A 9406-nucleotide genomic window follows, 5' to 3' on the forward strand; every position below is an offset into this window, starting at 1 on the left:
CCTGCTTCTAAGAAAGTGCAAATATGGTTTCTGTACGTTTTTTGAAATCCATTTTCAGTGAGTCACAGTGTCACGGTTTGTTTAGTTTTTTGTTGTTTTCCGAAATGTTTTAGAACACAAGAATGTTCAGTTAAACAAACCTAGATTTTTGATTTTGTATAGTAGTTGACATATTTTTGACTATAAATATTCTCTCAATTGTTCATATTATTTTTTGATAGCTTTTTCAAGTCGTCTCAATAATAATTAGCAACAGAGCGCACTTGCAGACCTCGGCACTTTAAAATTCTCAAAAGTTCTGACTTAGACGATTCTGGATCAATAGGACCCCATTAAAGTTCCATTTTCACCTCCAACAATTTTTAAAACAGAGAGTTATCTCACCTGGAAAGTTCTATAATTTCTAGAAATTCTAAAATTTTTAATTAAATTTTTCTGAAAACTTTGACTACATCGTTCAACTCTTCAGTTCCTATCAAAACATTCACTGGTAAGATTAGAATCAAAACTACATTATACATAACTTTTAAGATGTCTTACAGCAGAAAACGAAACCACCCAACCATTATAATAATTCAAACTGAAAGTTTCTTCGAAAATAGAAATCAGAAGCAGAGAAAAACCGAAAAGTTTAGTCACACTTCGCATTGTGTTCCATGCTTATCAACCTGTGACTTCTCTCTCATTTTTCATTTTTCTTATCGTACTCTGAAAACTATTCTAGTTTTCCGCAATGAACCAAAACATTTCAGAAGCAGCACGTGTGCTCGTTTGTTCTGAAAAGAAACAAATGACGTGATCTATTCTGGAATATGATTGTATAGATCAAATTCTAGATCAGTTCTTCCATATGTTTTTTCCATACCAGTTGACCACACTGGACTCCACACACAGCTTATGACTCATTGTCTCTCTCCCTTCTTTTTTGTTTTGTTTGCCTGTCTTCTCTGTATAGTACAAAAACTGTAACTGAACATTATACCACATTTGTTTAAAAAAATTAATTTCGAAACTTTTTTCCAAAAACCAATTTGTGCTTTGTGGGGTACCCCGTGTTTTCCGTTGTAAATGTGTGTAAGAGTGTGTGTGATCACGAAACGATTTTGATTGTGACTCGTAAAAATGAGTGATAAATTCGCTGTAGCTCTCTTTTTTTCTCGTCTTTCTTTTCATTACTATTTCTCTTTTCTATTTTTTGGAATCTTCAAAACCGGAAAATGAGTCTAGGGTGCCTTTGGCGCGTTTTAATTTAAATTATTTATCTTGTTCAAGTAGTCAAAAACCTAGGCTCAACTGTCAGTTGGGCTCGAAATTGAATCTTTAGAAGTAGGTCATTATAAGTCAACGTGACCTCTTCCTGAATTGTTTCCTAATCTGATTATCAATTTGTTCCTCTTTTTCTGATAGACTGTTCTTGAGATAGCTTATCAAATGGGCTTCTTCTTCTTCCTACCTTTTCGTTCTTTACACTTCTCTCCTCTCATTTTTCACATATCTCTTCTTGAATCTTCGTGGTCTTGCATCCACTTTAAACATGTATCACAACAAACCTTTTGCTACTAATTTATTACACTTTCTCCATGCAAGAAGTTACCAAATTCATGTTTTTTTCCTGTGCCACTTTTAAAAATCAAGAATTGAAGTTCAATGACAATTTTTCTCCCAATAAAAGGCGTGAATAGCCTTATCAGTTTCCTCCTCTTCCAAAACTTGTACAGAGAAAAAAAAACAATGAAACATTTCCGACTCATCATTCTGTGCCAGTGTGTAGCGTACGAAAAGTGTGGTTTCTACAGGAAAAATGTGTGGAGTTCGGGTCAAAAAGGTGTCGAGAGCACAAGTAGATAGAAACTTGTCATAGTTTTGGAATGACTTATGATGAGTTTCATCATTACTTCAATTCATTTCTGGCATGTTGTCACTCACTTCCACAGAAGGACATCAGTGATCGGTTAGTGTTTCTTTCTTGTTGATAAAATATTATGGGTGTTTTCAAAGAGTATTTCTTGTTTATTCGTGGGGAAAAAGCATGTTTGAACTACTGTTCATTATAAGAAATCAGGTCAATATCGGTTTTAAATAAGATTTATTCTTTTATAAATTCGTTGAGGTGGTGATTGGTGGTAGAGAAAATGCAAAAATTCGGCCACCTGACTATTGGTAACTGAGATTCCAACTTGACCACCTTTTAATCTTCTCTGTCTGCTTCTTTTCAACTCTCTTGAATTTTTTTATTAGTTCCTATAAAACAATCTTTCCGAAAGTTTGCTCCGTCTGATCCCTACAATACTATAAAAATATGAAGAACATGCCATCTGGCTACAATTTTTTTTCTCTAGAACTAGAACTAAGATTGTATTCAGATCAGAATTCCTCTTTTCTTCGCATAGTGACCACCGCCCATCTCCATTTCATTCCATTTCCAGACATCCGTTACTCCGTTCCTCCTCCTCCTCCTCCCAAATTCTAATCTTCCTACCAAATCATCACTCCATTTGCCAATTGTTTCATTTCTCTCGATAACCAATCGAAGCCTTTTCCTTTTGAATATTGCCAAACCGTTATCCCCCCAACACTGTCGGCGCCCAATTATGTCGTCCTCGCCTTTTTTCCTTTTCTTCTTATTCTTTCGGTTCGTCTCTATGCCAAACACACCATATTCCTGTTTAAGGAGAAGCCCCCGCTCTCTGATTATCTCACACTATTTCCCTCGTGCCCTTACACATATCCACACATTCCGTTTTTCAGAAACATTTCTTCGATCGGCTGCGTCAGATGCCCTCCAACTTATCCTCTTGATCTGATCACACATACCTCAACCTTCGTATTCCCTCACCAAGTCAACGCCTTCTCATCTATATTCTCCTCCCTTCGCATCACAAAAACGCGTGGGAGAAGAGATCGAACGTTCGCCAGCGTAGTGGTGGCATCTCCTATATGACACGACTCTTTATTCTGCCTGCCATATTTGGCATCTCATCACTTTCATTATGGTATATGATATGCTCCGCTCCAGGATGGCCAGAGTCAGGTTTGCCTTTTTTGATTTGGGTTTTTAGTTTTTAGGGAGCTCTTTCGTGAATCCAATTTGAAAACTAATCTGCTGCATTCGTGCTCCATATTTAACTATTTTCTCGCTGTCTGCGTCTTTCTTGTCCAAAAGAGCGCCCTTACAAAAACTTCGCTTAACAAATACGCTTTCCAGAAGGAGGAGTGTTCGAAATTCCGAAACAATTCGACAACTTCACAGTGTTAGCTGATAAATTCCGAGCGTATAAAGAAGATCATTTCGGGTACATCACAACTCTCTTCATTTGTGCATATCTCTACAAACAGACGTTCGCCATCCCCGGATCATTCTTATTGGTGAGTGCTATCACTTGTTGACATTGTCTAAAAATATATATTTGTAACATTTAACATTCGAAAAGTGTTACGTAATGATCTAGCTTCGTGACGTTGTCAGCTTCCGACTGTAATCACGGTGTCGTGTTGCGTCCGCTACTGTTAGCTTCTTTCTGTGTTGATGATGGCACGAAGGGCGGCGGATAAACTTGATTCCGACCGGGTATTCTCATCACTTTTCGCTTCTTATCACGTCACACATGCTATCAGCAGATAAACGCGTACACAAAAAGAAGAAGCAAAAAGGGAGAATGAATTATCCAAAACGATTTCGTTTTTGAAAAAAGAAAAGGGAAAGATAAAGTGAAAGACAATGGAGAAAATGCAAAAATATTCTAATTTCCTTTCTGGTTTCAGAATGTGATCGCGGGAGTTGTCTACGATCTGTGGTCAGGATTCATCCTTTGCTGTTGTTTAACAACTCGTAAGTTTTTTTTTGGTTTCAAGATTGTTTAGGGTCAAAAATAAGGGGTCAAAACCTTATAAGGTTCAGGATTCTGTGCAGCAACCTAAAGTTTCTGAGGGACACGGAATATGTGGAATCAGACTAAAACCGTATTTGCTGTCTTCGAAGATTAAGGTCCGAAAGCATGTGTACGAGCTCATTTGGCTTCAGTTCGGTCACAAGTTTGAAATTTTCGTTAGCCGCTGTTTCCTTCAAATTCACAAAGCATCGACTTATAGTCATCACTACTGTGTTAATAAAGATACGAAGCTTTACAAAAATATCGTTATTTAGAAATCGCAAACTTTTTGGGACCCAATCTCTAGTTGGATAAATCAAAATGTTTTCCAAAAAATGCTCAAACTTTCTGATTTTCAGTTGGAAGTACACTGTGCTACCTGTTCTCTGAACTCTTCGGAAGGGAGTATGTCTTCTACTATTTTGGACAGAAACTCACTTATCTTCAACAAAAGGTTAGTTATCAGAACGTCTAACTAGACAAAGCGAAAAATGAAATTTGCAGATCGACGACAACTCGAATCGATTACTACCATTCCTTTTATTCGCTCGAATGTTTCCCATCTCGCCGTCATGGCTTCTCAACATCGTCGCACCGTTTCTCAACATTCCTCTTCCAATTTTTGTCGTCTCCGCACTTTTTGGTAAAATTTTTTCCTTGTCTTGTCCGTTTCGTCTCAATCTTGTCTTGTCTTGTCGTTTCCGTCTCATTTCACAAGTTTCAATTCGAATCTGTTTAGGTCTGGCGCCGTACAACTTCATTTGCGTTCAAGCCGGATATATTTTGAGGGATTTACGGTCTTGGGATGATGTTTTCAGGTACTTTTCTGGGTATAAGAAGTTTCTGAAACTATTTTTTTCAGCACAACAACAATGCTGAAACTCTTCTCGTTCGCTCTGATACCTTTAGCCTATGCAATCTACATTCGCCCCCGTGCCAATAAACATCAGGTGAGAGAGAAAAAGACAGTAAGAAAATCAAAGAGAACTGAGTTAAACGAAAACCAATTTGCTCACGTTGTCATCTTTCTCTTTATTCGAAATGCAAACAGTGGCGACCCGAGGTGTATTTACAGAATAGGAGGGAAAACTACTTGACTTTTGACTATTGCCAAAGAAAACGATTAATCTTCAAAGATAATTTGAACAAGGCGAAGGGAAAACTTAGAAGAGGGAACAGTTTTTTGTTAAAAACAATTTATGTTGTTTGTTGGAAAAATGAAACATTGCGTTTATTGCTCCGTGGAGTTTATAGTTGACGGAATAGTAGAGCATAAACTCCGTAACAGTAGACAAGTTTTATCAGCCAGTGATGCAATTTTTGCGAAACAGAATTTGAAAAAAGCCAAAAAAAGTTTTGAAAAGACAACACCGTGATGCATATACATTAACTCAAATTTTGTGAACTCAGAAGTATATATAATCTGCAACTCACCTATCTGATCCCTTGGCGTCTATTTCAGACTGTATACCTTCTTTGATAGAGAAATGGATTGTCTGGAAAAGTATCGAGACATTTCTAGCTAGATAGACTTTCAGACTTAATCGTTTGAAAAACTATTAAAATTAGAGCCACTTACCAAAAACTGGGACATATCTGACTCTTGAAGATCAAAGATTCTCACAAGCTCTGCCGTAAACGGTTTTCACTCGTGTCAGTTTGAAAACGGATTGTAAGACAGACTTGCAATCCGGACCGAACCAAATTAACTGCTCCTGTTTTTTGAATGAAAAAATGATCGAATGAAAATCAATAAATTAAAAAATTGAAAAATTATTTTTGCTTACAAGAGTTGAATCATGGTTTAACTTTGGTATGAATCTTTTGGGTAATCAGATCGTTCAAACTTCTCGATTTCTTCTTGAAACAACCGCCTTGTATTTATTTTGATTCTCAATTCTCCCCCTTCTTCCAGCTGGTATCAAGCTCCGACGAAATGGACGAGAAAGTCAAAAAGATGGAAATTGTATGACACTTTCATATATCATATACTACTTCAACACCGCTCCATATCAGCCATCTCGTGCCACGAAACACCCCCTACGACAACATATCATCTTGCCAATCCACGTCATTCACTTTTCTCTCTTCATCTTTCGATCGAATCCATAATATTTAGGTGCCTCCCGATCCAATTTTCGGTTATGAACAGATTCCGATGAAACCACCCACTTGACATTCTTGAATAGCCTTCTTTCTGTTGTTAATTTTCTTTTGATTCCATATTCAGAGTCTTGCAGTTTCAATCCGATTCTACTATTTCAACAAACCGGTGTCGAAATTCGATTTGTATATTTATTGTTGTTATCTGTTCTGTTCATTTCTTTTTTGCTCTCAGGCTTCCACTCATTTCACTTTTCTACTCTGAATCTTCACTCAAATGCCTTCTCTTCTCACCCACTTCCTCAAAAAATGTGCTCAACAAGTTCAAAAACTGTGTATGTGTTCTCTGAAAATCATAATCATCCGATGTTTGTACTTATCATCACTAGGATTTTATCGATTCAACGATTGTTTTTTATTAATATAGACAAGAAAATTTGCCAAAAAAGACATAAAAATCTGAAATTTTTGTTTTGTTTGTTGTTCGCAGAGAATGTCCATAACACAGAAAAATAACAGGAGAGAGATTCGCAAGATATGCGGGAAAAGCGGGAAGAATGAATGTGGGAATTGGGAAGATAAATAAGAGAGAAATGGTTGTACAAGCAGTTATCAAAAGAAGAGAAAAATGGATCCGGATGAGTCATTCAGTTACTGGAGTTCTTCTTCGAGCAAGGCACTTTTGATGTATCATATGTCAAGTCATAGCTGGAGCTGGAGCGTGTTATTGACTGTCCCTGAAATGCTTCAAATATTTTCTTTGCTCGCCTTCTGAATCCCAGAATCAAGTTTCACTAACAGATAAAATCAAGAAGAAATAAATTCTGATCTTCTCATTCCTAACCTAAGATCAGTTCAAAAGTCCATACTACCTGTTTAAGATTGTCCATAATGTAGGCGATAATCGCCAACCATGCTCTCCTCAACTCCTTGTGCTTCCTCACTGCCTCACATCTTCTCCTAGCACAATCCATGATTGTGTCTCCCAAATCATCCCAGACAGCACTCGAGAGACCCTCCGCCTTCAGATGACGATGTTGTTTTCCAACTTCGGTGAGATAGCTGGTCACTCGATAGTGATCAGTGTCAAGACTCTTGATTACTGTATCGAGAACCTCTACAGTAACCCGACAGTGCATCATACTGCAATCCATATCACTCTTAGAGAACATTGCGACCCCATTGGCCTTTGTCATGAGCTCCTTCGCCTTTGCATTCCGAGCACTCAAAGTGGAATACAAGCTGTTGGCAAATGGGCCACTGGCTCCAGTTGTGTAGATGTTTGGCCAACTTTGAACCAGAAGTTTCTGCTGGTACGCAGTCAAACCTACAAGTGAAAACTGTTGAAGCCGAACAACCTCCAAACTTACCGATGACTTCATTCAAATTACGACGAGTTGGTGACGGAGGACACGATAAATCTCCAGCAGATCGTTTAGCCTGTAAGACAAAAGAAAAACATCTTAACGGAGATGCTAATCTAAAAGATACCGTTAATGGTAGACGAAGACTTTCCACTTCTGGGCATTCAGTTCTTGAACGGCCCATTTGACCCAAGTGTGGACAGGTAGTATGAGTGAGGGGACTCAGAGAGTTCTTCTCCTGGAAAAGGTCGATCAATGAGATTTGACAGCAACTGGTTTTGACTCCGTAGTAGGATGGTTTTCGGGAGACTTCAGAGTTATCGGTCATGGTTGATAGGGAGGAAGTGATAGGGAATGAGTTTTGAGTAAGAATGAATGAATAAAGATAATGAGGAGTGGGCTTGAGGGACCGAATGTTATACTCCCATTAGGGTTGTCTGGTATTTCCTTTTTATTGAATCGAAATCAGAAACTGTTAGTCGAGGAGAAAAATAAGTGATGAATTCGTATAGTTTGTCTAGGTAAACAGTCTGAAGAATGAGGAAGTGATAGTTGGATCGCCTACTGTCCGAGCACATAACTAAGTGGCGTCGATTTTCGATTAAGGATCTTCAACTAAAACTAATCCAAGATCTGCAAAACGTCATCAATCCTGATCCAGATTCTCGGCATTTCAGATTTTTCTCATTAAAAACGTATAGCAATCAAAGCTTGAAATGTAATAAGCTATCATGTGGTAAAGATTCTGCTATTCGCTCAACACGAACCCTTCAAAACACAGATTCACTTAGATTACGAAATTCTGCGATTAGGTATCAGACTCACATATGGCTATCGACCAGTCACGTTCAGAAAGCTATGCCTAATGGTACGAAGAGTAAATTCTAGTTCAACTGATGTCATTTATAGAAATTATAACCTCAAAAGGAAACCTATAATGTAAAAACCCAAAACTACGAAATCATCAATAATTAGAAAAGTAAACTAACTTCAACACTGCCACCGTTCTCCATGATCCGCTGCCTTCTCAGTTCTTTGCGACCATTTTTCTCCAACGAATCCAGCGAGTCTTCGGAAAACGTACGAGTAAATCTGAAATTATTCTTTTCTTTCTCGTTTTGCGGGCCGAACCAATTTCATCCGAAAGCCCCAATTCTGATTTACGAGTATATCCCCCCTCCTACGCTGATTGGTTTCATGTCATGTCAAAATGAAAGAGTGTGTTTGGGAGTGAAAATAAGAAAAAACAAGAACAAGAAATTGAAAAAGAAAAAAAGAGCTTATGGCTTTTGAGGATCTCACAAAGAAATGAAAACGACAAAATGTCAAGACGACAAGGCCGCTTTTTCGTGTTCAAATTTTGATGAATGTGCACGAAACGGCGTCGGCGGGGGCAAAGTTGTCTTGACAGCCAGGCTAACAAGTTTTTAGTTTCAGTTGAAAAAGAATAAGAAAACAGGTGAATAATATGGAAAAAGAGACTTACCGAAGTGGGGAACTAACTGAGCAACGACGAGTTCGGGTGATTGAGATAACCGGCATCATTGAGTGATCCATATTCTGAAATAGGGGAATGGAATGAGGAATGGGAAAACAAAAACCAAAGTGTCCCACGGTATTAAAACGTTTCTAATTCTCAAGAAGAAGCTTAAGAGTATCTTCAAACAAAGTTTAGAGTTTGAATTTCCATTGGTGGTCGTTTTCTTCAGAGATCAAACGACAAATTCTGAGCAAAAGGAACTTTCAAAAGTCCAGCTCTAAATACGGGCTGGAAAACACCGTTTATGCAAAAAACTATGCATAATAAATGCGATATTTTGAGACAACATTCGTTGAAGGTTAGAGATCAGAGAGGTCTGTTCTAGGGCAGCAAATGTTTTTGTGAACCAGGAGGAAAAGGTTGATCGGATTGGGCTGCGTGACTGATGTACAGTCACGGCCATAATCTTATTCCGCAAGGGTTTTTGACCCCTAACCTCTTTCAAATAGGTCGGATTGTCCTGGAACTTTGAGGAAACATTTATTGTAAAGTTTTTGTCATATTCAATGAAAGTTCAGTGTAAAAAATCA

The 9406-nt window shown here is 38.0% G+C and overlaps 2 protein-coding genes across 2 annotated transcripts; one reads left to right on the forward strand and one right to left on the reverse strand.

The window, feature by feature from the left end:
- Positions 1 to 2937: 2937 nt before the first annotated feature.
- On the forward strand, positions 2938 to 7250 carry GCK72_017632 (uncharacterized protein; the record flags this gene model as incomplete). Its single annotated transcript, XM_053732179.1, has 9 exons — positions 2938 to 3031; positions 3206 to 3366; positions 3763 to 3829; positions 4229 to 4323; positions 4374 to 4512; positions 4609 to 4687; positions 4732 to 4819; positions 6854 to 7094; positions 7138 to 7250. The coding sequence occupies 9 exons, from the start codon at positions 2938 to 2940 to the stop codon at positions 7248 to 7250; spliced, it is 1077 nt and encodes a 358-aa protein (XP_053581092.1).
- On the reverse strand, positions 6620 to 8893 carry GCK72_017633 (uncharacterized protein; the record flags this gene model as incomplete). The annotated part of the gene is made up of 6 exons (XM_003112396.2): positions 6620 to 6709; positions 6845 to 7299; positions 7343 to 7412; positions 7464 to 7574; positions 8326 to 8428; positions 8823 to 8893. 6 exons carry the CDS (start codon positions 8891 to 8893, stop codon positions 6620 to 6622), a joined length of 900 nt encoding a protein of 299 aa, XP_003112444.2.
- Positions 8894 to 9406: the final 513 nt, after the last annotated feature.

Source organism: Caenorhabditis remanei, chromosome V, assembly GCF_010183535.1.
Source record: "Caenorhabditis remanei strain PX506 chromosome V, whole genome shotgun sequence".
Taxonomy (NCBI): domain Eukaryota; kingdom Metazoa; phylum Nematoda; class Chromadorea; order Rhabditida; family Rhabditidae; genus Caenorhabditis; species Caenorhabditis remanei.